Source organism: Podarcis erhardii (assembly GCF_964252035.2).
Source record: "Podarcis erhardii genome assembly, chromosome: 16".
Taxonomy (NCBI): Eukaryota; Metazoa; Chordata; class Lepidosauria; order Squamata; family Lacertidae; genus Podarcis; species Podarcis erhardii.
In genome coordinates, this window is record NC_138514.1 from 24,043,930 (window position 1) to 24,059,579 (window position 15,650).

The 15,650-nt window shown below is 42.8% G+C and overlaps 1 protein-coding gene across 5 annotated transcripts in view; it reads right to left on the reverse strand.

Annotated features, from left to right (window-relative positions):
- PRDM10 (PR/SET domain 10) overlaps positions 1 to 15,650 on the reverse strand; it is a 76,433-nt gene that overhangs the window by 41,904 nt on the left and 18,879 nt on the right. The window contains exons 1-5 of one of the 5 annotated variants that reach the window (XM_081843070.1): positions 13,867 to 14,234; positions 11,601 to 11,783; positions 9,973 to 10,137; positions 7,706 to 7,765; positions 1,818 to 1,970 (exon numbers count right to left, since the gene is read on the reverse strand). In XM_081843070.1, coding sequence (XP_081699196.1) covers positions 1,818 to 1,970; positions 7,706 to 7,765; positions 9,973 to 10,137; positions 11,601 to 11,693 — 471 coding nt within the window. In that variant the 5' untranslated portion in view covers positions 11,694 to 11,783; positions 13,867 to 14,234. Of the gene's footprint in view, positions 1 to 1,817; positions 1,971 to 5,423; positions 5,512 to 7,705; positions 7,766 to 9,972; positions 10,138 to 11,600; positions 11,784 to 13,866; positions 14,235 to 15,650 lie in introns of those variants that run through there. The other 4 variants (XM_081843069.1, XM_081843068.1, XM_081843071.1 and 1 more) reach the window with 4 other exon arrangements.

Here is a 15,650-nt window from a genome sequence, read left to right on the forward strand (position 1 = left end):
CACACACACACACACACACACACACACACACGTCACAAAGCATTACAGTCTTTCAATAAGTTAGAAGTGAAACCTCAGTGCTAGGCATGCTTAGAGATATGTATATTTGACATTTAAATAAAATGAACCCAAATTGTGGGTCAAGGTAGCCAAAATGCTGCTTTTTCAAATAAACAAACAAATAAATTTGTGAGCTGAATAAATTATGCTAAATTCTTCAATCCGAAACATGGTGCGAATAAAAATCTGCCTATGCTGGTTTATTATACTTCTTCTAGGCCTAGCTGGAGAATAAAGTGGAACGCAGATGAATGAAGTCCCCACAGACTAGCTGCAGGAATGCTGGCTTCTAAGATTCCACAAGGCATTGCCAAATGTCTATTTAAGCTTATCTTCACAGTCAACAATAAGGACTAGACTTTTGTAAATCAAGAAAATCTTTAATAAAAATACATTTTAAAAAAACAATAAGGACTAGAAACCTGCAGGGTTTGCTGTTATTGCTTTTTATAACAGCTTATTGGAATGCTGAATTTTGCACTAAATAACAGAACTCCCTGAGGGTGTGGCATAACTGCAAAAGTATAGAATGCACATCAGCATTTTCCAAACCATGTTCTGAGAACACTTATAGTTTCAAAAACGCTTTAATGTTTCAATTTTTCAAATTTTTTTAATATTGTATTTTAATTTTGTTTTTAAGTTGTAATCATTCAACTTGTTTTTATTATTGCTTGTAAGCCGCTCTGAGCCCGGCCTTGGCTGGGGAGGGCGGGGTATAAATAAAAAAATATTATTATTATAATATTATTATTATAGGAATTCCTCAATGGCAGATAGGCAATCTGTAATCCAGCTTGCCTACCACTGTCAATCCTTTCTGTACTGACACAGGTAAATGTTCAAAAGACAGTTGAGCATAATTTACCAGGTGAGAATTTCTGGTTAAATTATCAGTTGTGTGGTGTTTTTTTTTAAAAAATAATCTACCATGACTGGCCATGAATGAATCAGTTATCTCTTATCGTCATTATTATTTAATTGTAAAAAATTAATATTACTTGGTTGCTTTTGACCTGATCTTAGTGTAACTCTGCTGAGCAGTTTTAGAGTTTCTGCTAAATTCCCTGATCCGTAGCCACTCAGAGGTAGATTTTTACTGTATATGCAGCTTATTTTATCTAGTCCTATGAATTACACAAGTTTGATTGTTTTTAAATTATATCCACCTTTACGAACAAGTTCCCCCGAGGGGGCTAACTACAAAAAAGGAAAGAAATAAAACAGTAATACAGCACACAAAAGATGCAGCAGACAGTTTTTTTAAAAAGGAGAGTCAAATTAAAACCAAACCACAAGGACCTTGGGAAATAAAACAGTTTTCAAGTCACATCCAAAAGTTGATTAAAAGGGGACTGGCAGGGGACTGGGAAAGGGATTTTGCAATGCTGGAGCCACCACAGAGGAAGCCACGTTCTAATCCCTGCTAACCTAATCTCTTCCAGTTGTAGGTGAGAGAGCAGAGCCATTGAGGCAGATAGTAACACTCCGGTAGGGTGATGTGGGTTATCCTAATATATGGTTCACTGCTGATGCGATGAAGTGCGTAACTGGTGCTGCCCTTGCAGCCATTATTTTACCTCTGTGCAACCCCCTTCCCCCTGCTATTTTACACCTGGCTCCAGGTGGCTTCTGAATGAACACAACAAAAGCCGACCCTCAAATTTCTATTGGTTTTGTTGGGTCCTGGTTTCTTTTAATGGGGGCATGAAATGGAGAGTTCAAATGTAAAAGCAATGGGGCACCTGGCAACTTACTCTGTCTGCTTGAGGGTCCTGCTCCAGAGCCGCTGAGGGGTCGGCAACGCTGCCAAGCACAGAGAGGTGGGTGGGATTCATGCTCTGAGCAGCAGCAGCAGCATCAGGAGGAGGAGGAGGAGGAGGAGGAGTAGCAGGCAAGAGCACAGTTACCTAAAATCACAGGCACTCGTTTTAGTCCTGTGGCATCTCCATCATTCAGATTTGTCTGGCTGCAGCAAGTCCTGCAAGCCAGGTCTTTTAGGTTGCAAAATACAGTATCCGAAAGGTGTCTGAATGGGTAGAGGCAGGTGTCAGTAATTATTTAAAACTTCGAGAGACAATGCAGATATAACATCCCCCCCCCTCCCTATGCGAGTTTCCTTTCTGCTATAAAAATACAGTGGAGCTGCCTGTGTAACTGCTATAAGTTAGGAACTAGAGGAAGTGGCCTTATCCTGAGTCAGTCCTCTGGTCCATCTAGCTCAGCACTGTTGGCACTGACAGTGGCTCTCCATCGCTACCTGGAAATACCAGGGATCAAACCTGCGACCTTCTGTATGCAGAGCAGATGCTCTACCATTGAGCTACAGCCCTTCCCCAAGTTAATGTGGGCCTTTACAAATGATCCAGTACAGGTCAGAAACAAGTTATATTTATTTATTTTATTAAATGTGCACCCTGCGTTTCTTCCCAAAGCAGCCCAGGGTGGCATGCTTTGTAGGAGATGCCAGTTTGAGAAGGGCGAGGGAGTTGCCCGAGGCGTGCACAATGGCATGTTGCCAAAACTCATATTCCACAAATCCTCCTTTCCCTCTGGGTTGATAACTGGGGAAGGGCGATGGCAACCCCCCGAAAAAAAGAGCCTGATTTCGACTAGAAGAAACCTTGTGCTGCTGTTGAACCCCATTCCAGAAGATGGTACCAGTGTGTCTCCCCTGGAAAATTATTATTACAAGATATATATTTAATCCTTCCAATATGCCAACCCTTAAAGCGTTGAATAGCTGTTCTCCCTTAGCCTTTTCAGCTTTATCTCCAGAATAGCTGGAAATCATGGCCGCAAAAGGCTTTATGGGATAAAGTGACCACAAATAAGGGGGGGGGGGAGAGAGAGAGAGAGAAGTAGAAAGGGGCTGACGTGAACAGAGTGATTTTTCCCTGTTGCCAGGCACACACCCACAAGGCATCATTAGCACACTTCCAGGCGTGCTGGCAGGGAGGAGTCAGCACAAAACCTGCCATTGCAGGGTATCAAAACAGCTTACAAGCAAAAACACCCTTAGTGAACTCTTGTTTCATCCCGGTTACATATGTTGGGAGAAATCAAGAGATGAATACACAAAGGCTTTTGAAGCGCTAAGATTTCAGTAGGTCTTTCCAAAAAAACAGCAGGGACCTCGATTATTATTTTAGCAGCTAGAGTAGTTCAGGGAATTCTCACAGGAAGAGGGTACATGCAACACCTGCAGGCTAGCAGCTGCTCTAATAAAATGATAACCACTCGCAAACAAACTGGAAATCTCCCCATGGGAACACTTGGTTTGCCAAGAGTGCTGCTGTCTAAGCTGCACAGGGGGGAGGATACAGAGATAACGCACTCGTGACACTTGCATGCTTTTCCTATTATCATCAGTCAGCGTAAGGAATGCATGCACCATTGTTAAATATACATGACCTGCATCGCATATGAGGGGATGCATGTGTTTAGGCTGTTGCTACTCTTGACCACTGCAAGCCTGCTGAAATAACACAGGCGCACAGAAAGAGGCAGGGTGCAATTTGTTTCTTCTGGCCTAAAGAAAAGGGACTGAGGGAAAGGCTTGGATGCCATGCTGTTTTTTACCACAGAACAGGAATGTAGCATGTTGCAGCCTTCACTTCATGCTGGTTAATGTCAAATATATGGCATTGGACTCTGTGGACTCCTGTGTCTCGACTTTGAAAGGTTTGAGAGATGTTCATTCCTTTGGCCCACTCATTATGCATCTCGCTTTCCACAGTGAATTTCAGAGTTATTGTATTGTTCCAAGTCCTTTTGGTTATACTGCTCTGTAAAGCACCATATACAATGATGATGATACTAATAATAATAGGTTTAGGGAAAATGTGGAAAAATGGGCCTGTTTGTATATTCTGTCCCTACCATTTGTGTTGATTCCGCCCCATCACTATTTACTACAAATTAAATGCAACATTCTTTTGATCCTGAATATTGTTTTTTATTCTTGTTTATAGTGAACATTCTATGCAATATTTTTTTTTAAAAAAAAAAGCTTCATAGAAGCATAGAGTTGGAAGGGATAATAATAATAATAATAATAATAATAATAATAATAATAATAATAATAATTTAAAATAAATAAATAAATTATTTATAGCCTGCCCATCTGGCTGGGTTTCCCCAGCCACTCTCAAGGGTCATCTAGTCCAACCCCCTGCCTGCAATGCAGGACTCCTGCTCACAGCTATCCCTGCATGAGCTCAAACCACCAACCTTCTGGTTAACAGAAGAAAGAGCTATCGATCTGTCAATCCTTTCCATGTCCAGGCCAGGTGTTTATTACTTGCCCCCTTTCTCTTTTTCCATAAATTAATTATTCTATTTTTGACACACACAAAAAAACATTCAAAACTTACATTAACATTTTTAAGAAATGCAAGCTTTATCAAACATTGATACAGCAGGTGTATGTTGCCAGTAATTCACATGTATTCCTTCCCACTATCTTTTTTTCCCTTTAAAACATCATTCATAGTTTTCAGCTTATTGTTCAGTCCTTCCACTGCTTCCATTTGCCTTTTTAGTGTTTGATGCAAAAAGGATTCAAATTCAAAATGATTCTTCATGACACTTGCCTTAATAAACCCTGTCATGCTGCAATTCTCTGAATTTGTCTTTCTTATTTCTGCTCAATGAACACGCATCTGTTAAGCGTCTTTTTCTTTGTTGTTCTTTTTCCAAAATAAACCTGTATTTTTTGTTTGTTTGTTTTACTATGCTCCTAAACAGTTTGCTAATGTACATCCTCTCTTCTTCACTGCTGGGGTTTTCCTATTGTTTTTATAGCTAACCTTGCATTATATGTTTCTTTGGATGCAATCCTGTACAGTACTTGAGATCTGCTTGCTGATGGGCTCTGGCAGAAGCCACACAGCACCAGTAGAACTTAAGATGCTTTTTAGGGTATACTTGAAGCTTTTGCTAGAAACTACTTTGGAAACCAAAAGAGCCACCTGGGACTAGCAGGGAGATGGAACAGGGTGACAGGAACGAACAAACACACACAAACCCTCTCTGGGATCCTAATCCTGGAGCCCCCCCCCCAACCCAGGCAAGGACCTTCCCAGCCCACTAGATCTCTCCCAGAATCATTGGCTAACCACTCCCTTCCTCCACCCTGACTTGGCCAGGGCACTCCCTGCAGGGCCCATGAAAATGAACCTGATCTGAAACAGAGATTGGGTCCATTCAATTTACCAAAGGTCTTGTTCACTGCCCACAAGTGAGCTCTGGGCTTTACTGGATATGAGGTAGAGATACAATATTCCATTAAAAATAAAAAATGCCTGTGCTTCTCATATTTTTGTCTTTGGACCAACAGCCTGGCTACACATTACACTCACCAAATAGAAAACTGCCAGGCTATAGAGAGCTCTGGAGGCTTCCTCCCAACAGCTGGCAGTCAAGGAAAGCTGAAGGCACCTCACTTGAAGTCATACTAAAAAGGAAAGAGACATTCTAGTTATCTCATTCAGCTAATCACCCCAGCTGGTTGGGGAGCAGGGGAGATTAGATGAGAGAGATGAGAAAGAACCACAAAAGCCCACCAGGTAGCTACCTCTCTTTCTCTCTCAGTATGAATACAGTACGTATAAGCTAAAAACCCTCCCTTAACTGTCAGGAGGGAGGCTGGAAAATTCAGAGCCACCAGAATCCGGCTGCTTTTTGCTTGGTGAGGGTAGCATGAGGCCAAGCACTAAAGCATCAAACCATTTATTTGGGGAAATCCCTTCCAAAAAAACACCCCAGTATCTTCTAATCAGTGGTGGGTTCACACCTAGAGTACCAGAGGTTTCCAGAATATTAACTGAAATGTATCGCCTCACTTTATAAGACACTAACACAGCTATCAAATCATTTCGAGTGGCTATTCCACAAACCTGTGTTGTACACAGTGGTTTAGGACTGAAAGGATCTCAACTCTTGGACCTTAACCATCCCATTTTCTGTGCCACGGGAGATTAAATGAGAAGCTAGTCCTTTTCAAATACAGGGTCCCCCCCTCCCTTTTGCATCCTCGAATCCTCACATCCCCAGTCCTCAATTTCATGCTACTCCTAGTCAATTTCACACTAGTGAACACATCAAGCACAAAACTAGGACTATATACATCAGACACAGCAGCAAGTAATTGGAATTTTTAGCTTTTACAGTTATATCCCAAATAAAAACTCGAAAAAGCTTCTGCCTGTATAAACGAGGAAATGCTGTTATCTCCCAATTATGTGGGTGTACAAACAAAACAATAAAACAGGTTGGGGGTTTGTTTGTTTTTTGATAACTTAAATGAAAGATATAGTAGAATGTTTTCAGAACAGGAAATCTTAGTTAAGCAGTCCTCTTAACATTCTTAAAACCGACCTTACAGGACATCCTTTAGACCAGGGGTTGTCAAACCTGGTCCCTACCACCCACTAGTGGGTGTTTGAGGATTCTAGGTGGGCGGTAGGGGGTTCTAGGACACGAGCTGAATCCTCCTTCTATTGAGCACTGGTGGGCGGTAAGGAAATTTTACCATCCAGAAAGATGCATTAGTGGGCGGTAGGCATAAAAAGCATGACTACCCCTGTTTTAGACACTAGGTGGCCTTTTGTCATGTTAGCTGGCTCAAGAGCACCTTAACAATTTAAGAAGACACCTGCTGGATTAAGCCAAAGGCCCACCTATTAACCCAGCATCCTATTCTCACAGTAGCCAACCCAATGCCTGTGGGAAGTCCCTGAGCAGGACCTGAGTGCGGCAGCAACTCTTCCCACTTAGGATTGCCAGTAACTGGCATTCAGGGGCATATGGCAGCCATTGATAGCCTTATCCTCTATGAATTGGTCCAACCTTTTAAAGCCATCCAAGTTGGTGGTCATCTCTAATCTTGCGGGAGGGAGTGAAATTCGTAGTTTAGCTGTGCCCTATGTGAAGAAGTATAGTGGTACCTCGGATTGCAAATGCTTCAGGTTACAATCGCTCCGCTAACCAAGAAGTACTTCCTCGGGTTGCAAACTTTGCCCCAGGATGAGAATGGAAATTGCGCGCTGGCGGCACAGTGGCAGCAGGAGGCCCCATTAGCGAAAGCGCACCTCAGGTTAAGAACGGTTTTGGGTTAAGAACGGACCACCAGAACAAATTATGTTCGTAACCCAAGGTACCACTGTACTTTTATTTTGTCTGTTCTGAATCTTCCAACATTCAGCTCCACTAGCTTTCTCCACACCTTCTATACAGAGCTATCATAGAACTGCAGAGTTGGAAGGGACCCTGAGGATCATCTAAGTCCACACACACACACACACACACCCCGTGCAGTGCAGGAATATGCAGTTGTCCCAGAAGGGGATCAAACCTGCAACCTTGGCATTATCAGCACCATGCTCTAACCACCTGAGGTATCCACTCACTTACCATTTTTCTAAACTGAAAATTTAGGTTTTTCTGTGATTGCCACCATGCTAGAACTGCATGACTATGGCAGCAAACAAATGAGTCCCTTCAGAAAGGTGAATGTACCATCACGCCAATCCCACTATAATCTCTCGTTGAACAGGTTTTGCAGAGACAAGAACAGGACAAAATAAATGCATAGCCCATCAACAGACACATGTAAAGCTCAACCGAAAAGCCTGAACCTTACCTGCTGTGTCGCTGCATCCTGCTGGACGTACGCCACTTGGGACGGGTCTGTAAACAAAGTCTGAACAAAATAATAAAGAATGATTAAGAGGGTCTTGGTAACGCTTGGTTATGCGAAGCTCACAGTGACAGAATAAACTTGCTGAAAGGAAAGTGGCATTGGACAAATGGCTGATTCCATTCAATTTCCATAAGGCCAGTTACCTTGGCCACTACAGTGTATTTATGAAATGCACTCTTAGTGCCAACAGTCCACCTATAAAGTGTGAGGTGGACTTCTGAAGGTTGTAAGCAAAGCACGAAGCACTTGCAATTGAAGCTGCAACACGCTAGGGAATGTGTTCAGAAAGGACTCGTAACGGTGTCCTACATGTCAGGTAATGAAATTCCTGCTGATTTATTGTCCAAGGTTGTTCCAAGGGATCAACGCTGTACCTATAGACAGAAGTTGGGTTTGTACTGAGATTGTACTAACACGCTGCCCAGGGGTGTTCACAAAAAGGAGGAGGATGTTAGTTTCTGTTTCCTCACTGTGCAGCTGCTTGCAGTCACAGGACTCTGTTTACATTCCACAGAGTCCAGATACTGTTGGATTCTCACGGGAAAGGGAGACAGGATGTGATGTTACTAGTTTCCTCTGTTTCCTTTGTTCCTTTGCTTTCTTTGTTCAGTTGCTCTCTGCTTCTCACAGATAGGAGATGTATATTTCTTTGCTCTCTGTATAGCTTAGTAATGAAGTATGGCAATGTAGCCCATACTATCTCATCCTTCCGTTGTGGACTTTGTTGTTTTAATGCTCTGCTGGGAGGGCTCGGAGGAAGATGAGCCTTATCAGCTCGGACGACTGAAGCTAAAATCCCAATAGTGGTGGTGTTACACTGACAGAGCAGCTTCCATCTCGAAAGCACTTAACACAAATTCCAAATTGTAGCAGGTCGTTTGCACGTGCTTTCTCTCTCTCTCTCTCTACATCAAGACTCAAGAGCGCTCACATTAAAGCTTAAAAGGAAAATCCTGCTTGACAATTTAAGCCAAGGGGTAAAGAAGTAGAAGGACCTGATTAAAACAGGAACAGTAAAGCACCCAAATGGAGTGCAATTAAGATGGGGGGGGGCAGGAAGGATATAGAGGATGGACTGGGATTTGGGAATTTAGTAGGCTACCGTTACCAGCAGCTATATGGTTTGTCTAAATTAGAACAGTGGTTTTCAAACCATGTTCCTGGGGTTCGTTAACAGCTTTTTAGAGGTCTCCCAATGAGAAGATCAGTAACAAGAGATACGCTCTCCTGAAAGACAGCTTTCCAACCACTACTGATCTTCCTCAACAATATGCAAACGCAGAAGGGTTGAGTGTGGTGTTGCATTTCCATCTAGAAAGTACTAACACAAATTCCAAAGTGTACCAAGTTGTTTGCGGTTTCTCGCTCACATGAGCCACTGGAGAATCCAAACAAGTCTGATCAGTAAAGATGCAAAGTGCTGTTGCTCAGCAGCACTGCAATGCCTTGCATGCAAAAGGTCCAAGGTTCGATTGGTGGCATCTCTAGGCAAGACCGCCATCTGAAACCCTGCAGAGCTGCTGCCAGTCAGTGTAGGCAGTACTGAATTAGCTAACCAGTGGTCTGACTTGTTGTCAAGGCAGTTAGCTCCCTGTGTCTCCCCCCCCCCATAAATGCACACCCTAGAACAGGGTCCAAGGTCCTCCGCAATGCACAAGTAATGCATACAGCATGCAAACAAATCATTGTTTCAAATATTTCCTAAAGGCACCAAGTTGGAAAACCTATCAATAGATTTGTCCAGTTCAAGTCTACAGACTAGTACAATTGTTAGAAAAATACAAGTTCCAATGCCCGAATTATTAGTAGTTTCCTAAACTTGGCTATGCAAATAAGGAATCTGAAAAGAATGGATTAGGAACCCCCTTGTTTTACAGAACACTGTGATGGCTGATATTGTTGCGCTGATTACTCATGTCATCTTTTGAAGGGGAAAAAAGGCTAAATTATTCCAGTTTTAGAGAAGCAAAATGGACAGGGCTTCATACTCAATAGCCTCCCAGCATTTTTTGATTACAACATCTGCACTCCCATTTAGCATGAAAAGTCCAAACTCCCCCTTCGCCAATGGCTAGATGATTATGCACAGCTGAGGACTATTAGGCATTCACACAGCTTTGCAGGCAGCTGGCCCAAGTTCTGAATGAAATTATTGCTCTTTGCAGCCACGAGTAGACAAGAGACAGGGGATGTGAGATGTCACATGCCTGAGTGGCTTCCACGGGGTGGATGTACACCAGTGTATGCTCCGAGGTGTCCACAGAGGTGTAAGATGTGCCGTCGGCAGTGTAGACCACCTGCTGCGAAGGACGGTCCTGATCATCGCTGTACACAATCTGAGCCACAGTTCCACCTTCAGGGACAAAGTGGACCTGGAGAAAGGGAAGGGAAACAGGGGCAGAGAAGAATTGTCAGGAACTGTCCAAACACAAAGCTGTGCATAAGAATGTACAGTAACACTTACATACGTACAGGCTACTCCCAGTTCACGTAGGGTTTACATTTCAAGGTACTGTGTGTGTCAGTGAAACCATGTATATCTGAAACACCATTGAAAAAGCCTGCAAACACACACTAAACCTCTGAAAACCCCTGGGAAAACAACCTTAAAAACCAGTAGCACTTACCAGACTGGTCAAACTCCACAATCACTCCTTCCAAACCTCCCTGTTCAAACAGCAACTCTCCACAGGCCTCAACAGTCAGTGCAAGGGCTCCTGGTTTTGCTAGGCACTATTTGCGTGCCTTTTTTGCCCCTTCTGGGCTCTTCTAGTGCCGTTTTTGCACTTTTATATTCACTTCTCCGTTCAGCACAATGCACACTTGTGTGGTTCCGTGTCAGCTGCATGCACATAAATGGGGAGTTGCCTGTGTATCCCTAGTAATATTCCAGACTACATTGGCAACTCATACAGAATCAGCTCAGGAAAAAAACCCAAAACTAGGTGAATAAGAAAGCCTAACCTAAAAGGCCACTTTTGTTGTAAATTTGGTCCCAAAATCACTAACAGTTCAATCCAAGACCCAGTTCAACCGGGATATTTTGAATGAAATCAGCTTAGTACCACTGAGGTCAATTACAGCTGTCTTGTTTCCTAAAAGGCTGTGCACCTCTATCAGCTTCATAGTACATAAAAATCCAATACATATAATACTTGCAGGCATGTAGGTGAAGGGAAAGAAGCTCGGCCTGTTGGATATCTACCTGTTATGCAGCTGTTAAAAGCACAAATCCTGTATCAAGGGAAAAGGGGACAACCCTAAGGATATCTGGACCAAATGAAATTTGAGCCTAATTGTTAATCTTCAATGGCCAATACAAAACAGTTGTCAACAACTATTTTGTGAAGTACAGCTATCAAGTTATAAATGACAGAATGTGCTATCCTCAAACCCTCCGGTTCCTCTCTTATCTAAGTATGTACAGTTTTACATTATATATGTATAAGAAATACAACGTAACTCTTTTAAAGTAATGTGGACTGATAAGATTTATGGGAAAGGTGATATTTCTAATAAGATGGAACACAAATGATAATGTCTCTTTTCTTTCTTGTGTTATAGCCACTTTAAAAAAAAAACATTTTTTTTTAAAAAAAACCCCAACATATTTTATTTGGTATATCTGAAACCTTAGGAGAACAAAATCTATAGCCAGGGAAATTTCTGTATCATGCAAAAATCGAACCCTCAAGACAGCTTCACATATATCCAATAACAATCTACACACACAAATGCCTTTAATAAGCAGGCTGAGCTACTGCAAGGATGCCCTATTCATATACACAGACTGCGTGAACATCAGCAGTTAGAAAATGCAATAAGCACTAGTCACCTGAGCAGTATTCTGTTCCTGCTCAGCTGATTCAGACCACACCTGTGCGGTTTCCTCTTTCAAGTCGATGTCGTCCCTGCTGTCGGGCTCCATAGTGTGATAACTAATTATCGAAACTGAGCTTGGCTGAAAAGATTCATCTGGCTGTTTTGTCTCGAGACAAGGTAACCTTCTGTACCATAGCTATACAGAAAGAGAGGGGAAGAGAATATATATATATATATATATATCAAAGAACTGCATACTTTACAGTAATACAAAGGGAACCATGAAACTTGACCACCCACTATACAAATAAAAAATCCAGCTCCCTAGGCTTCATTGGGCTATACAGAAAGGGAATAGCTCAGTTGTCCATGGTTCCCATTTATTTCTATGGGACAAAATGAGAGAGAGAGAGAGAGAGAGAGAGAGAGAGAGAGAGAGAGAGAGAGCGCAAAAGTAGATGCTGCAATCAGTCACCATGAGCAGATGGGCAGGTTTAGCTGCCACTGCAGTAGTGTCTCCAAGTTCACCCTGAGAATTTCTGAAATATACAGGCACTTTTCCACACACACAACCTTTGGCGGGCACAGTGATGGGCATCTTGCTTCTACCATAACAATACAAATCCTTATTTATGTACCGGTAAATATAATCAGAGCTTTGGCACCTTTCCCAAGAGATGCTCATACCAGTGTCAGTTTCCTATATCAGTAGTGGGCAGGGATCAGGATAGATCCATAGTACATCTCTGGGTGATTTGATCAGCAAGGGTTTTGACTTTCAAACACTCAATAATAGCAGCAACAAAATAACTTGACACCACCAAATATTGCTGAAAGAAATAAATACTGGGGTAACTTGGGAGCGGGGTTTTGCATGTAAGGACTGTGAGCTCCACTCAGTTCTGGTACTCAGAAAAAATGCCTGGGTTTAGGATTCTTTAATTTTCAGTGTAGTGTATGTATTTTGCACCTGGCACTAGGTAATGGACTCAGAGTGTGTGTGTTTGTGTAATGAATGAGAGAAAACTAAAGCAGATCCTTCAAGCCTGATGTCTGCCCACCCCTGTCCTAGATCTCGAATACGGTGTCACGCAAACCCAAGCTGAACATGTTCTAATGTTCATGTTTTTGTGTTCTTAGAAATACATACCCTCCAACATTTCTCTGATGAAAATAGGGACCTCCCATCCCATAATGATAATTTTACTATTTATACCCCCCCCCCACACACATATCTTACTGGATTGCCCCAGCCACTCTGGGTGGCTTCCAGCATATATAAAACCATAATAAAACATTTTTAAAAACCCTTCCCTATACTGTACAGGATTGCCTTCAGACGGCTCGGGGGTCAGATAACTACATACCCTCCAACATTTCTCCAATGAAAATAGGGGCATCCTAAGGAAAAGGGGGACATTCAAGGATCAAATCAGAAACCGGGACAGCTTGTCTAAATCAGGGATGTCCCTGGAAACACTTGAAGGGTCTGGAAATATCAACCACCTTCCGGTATGTGCAGTGGCGTAGCATGGGGGGTGCAGGGGGGGCCGGCCGCACCGGGCGCAACATCTGGGGGTTAGGGTTAGGGGGCGCAAATCCACGGGTTAGGGGGCGCAAATTACTTGTGCTGACAACCCACGCTACGCCACTGGGTATGTGAAAGCCACAGTGCTGTTTTCCTGTGGCCAGTTATGATGATTGGCAATTGACAGCAAGCATCCAACGCTGGCTAGTCCCAAGAACAGAAACAAAAATACATCCCTGGTGTCACTTGCGAAAGTATACTCCGTTATTCAATCCTGAAGCATTTAGAATGCAGCATACATTTAAGAGGAGCACAAACTGTTGTATTGAACAGTGATGTTAGGCCTGGCAGAGACAGACACCCGATTCAATTATTTGCCCTGATCGATGCTGCACTCCCCTAACAGGAAGGCAACAGAGTTTGCAAACAAGTTGTTCCTACCGATTTGCATTCCCCAAATCAAAGCGAATCTCCAGCAGAAAGCCAGATTTGCATGGAAAGTCAAGACGCAGTACTGTACAGTACTTGCTTTCATGCTGTCCAGGAGGGGGTGCTCCATAGCAACAAAGTTTGCAGCTTATTTGCAGGGAGGAAACAACCAGTGGACTTGTTCACACGGTGCTATTTCACTGAGCAAATTATCTGATTATAACTAGCGTTATCCTGTTTCAAATGAGCTCATTCGATGCAACATTTCACATTCATGAATGACATTTGGAAGTTATGCAGATTACCGTTCCAAAATAACTACCTCTCGTATGTGCTCATTAGATGATGTTGAAGAGTCATCATGTAAGCATGAAATGTTACATTGAAACTGGCCTGTTGTTGTTGTTTGTTTGTTGTTGTTGTTTAAAAAAAACCTTCAGTCCCTAATTGACTTGTTTTTATTTTTCTAGTTCAGTGTTTAACCAGCCCCTCCGCTCAGGGGCTGCTCTTCCTCCTGATCCCAATTGTGCAGTCCCTCTTGGCAGCTGAAATGCTGAGAAAGAGAGAGAATTAAAAATGAAGCTTAAATTCCAATTTACGTAAGCTCGGGAATCTTGACAAATTGCTTCCATGTACGGCTTTATCCACCCCTTGCGATTTCAACCGCACGTCTCAATCTGCCACTGGGAATCTCAGAAGTGTAATTTACAGCTCTGCTGATTGGTTTAGACAGTCATTCAGCACCTTTCCAGTCCTTCGTCTCCAGTGTCATTATTAAATCACAGACTTAGGAATTAGTGCAAGGCTGAGGCCATTTGATTTTCGGCAAGTCCAATTAACTTTATTTTATACTAACTGGCTGGCTGAGCTGATCTAATAGTTAGCAACCCTTGCCAATGCACAAGAAAGAAAGCAAAAGGCTCCTGGGTGACTGCTCCACCCATTTCAATTTTAAATGCAAATCATTTTTAGACATAATTTATGCCCATATAATGGCATTTGGCTTGTAAATGAAGCACGGGGGGGGGGGGGAATACCACCCCTTCCATTCATCTTGCTTGCTAGCATTTTAGAACTCTTGCAGGCTCTGAGTCGATATATCCCCCCCCCCCCCGCGTGACTTTTTACAGAAGACTCAAATCAATAATACAGGAAAGGCGAACAATAATGTCCCTCAGTGGAACAGTAGAAAAATCAACACGGTCTCAGCATCTGAACGCAACACGACACTGCCTTCTCTACATTTATCGGACTGCGTATAACGCTCTAGATGCCAAACAGTGCCTCCCTCTCAGGCTTAGCGCAAGATCCCAGCCTGCCAAATCTCGCCCCTACCACCACACCATGACAATAAAGAGACACTGCAAAAATAGGGCACTCTGTACTATGAAGTTCAGGAGAGCTGCAGCAGTGGTAAATAAGAAACATCCATTGTAATTTATTGCAGTTGGAACACCCCCTTGAAACAAGGAACATCTGGCAAGTTTACATGCATCAGAAGCAAACCCCAGGATAACCGATCTTAATATGCCAATACATTATTATTACATGGGGAGGAGGAAACATCTGCAAGTGTTCCTATGGCTAGGATCCAAAGAACTACTTTACGTGTGCCTAAGGAAATCCACATACCCTCGAGAATGTTTACTTTAATCCTCTGACCAAAAGCCCCCTGTGTTGTATCACAAAAGACATGAGAAATGCTCTTGAGTTTCCAAACCATTTTTTTTTATACAGCAGCTGAGAAACAGTCTCCATGGGCATATATTGATAAGTGAATGATGAAACAGAGATAGATTTAACACTCTTTAGCAAGTTAAATGTTTCGACTCCTGCCTTCATCAGTAACGCAGCTGGGATTTCAACTGAGCAATGTATGCCAAGAACCCAATTCAGTCATCCCCCCCACCTGCCCCATGGCAAAAAAATAGCATGAAGGTAAGGATAGGGTCCCATCCCACACCACTGTCAGCTTCACCCAGCCATCTACAGCCCGTCTGATGTAATGGTTACAGTGTCTAGCTAGGAGCTGAGAGACCAGGGTTCAAATCCCTACTCAGCCATGAAACTCACTGGGTGGGTGGCCTTGGGACAGTCAATGCTTCT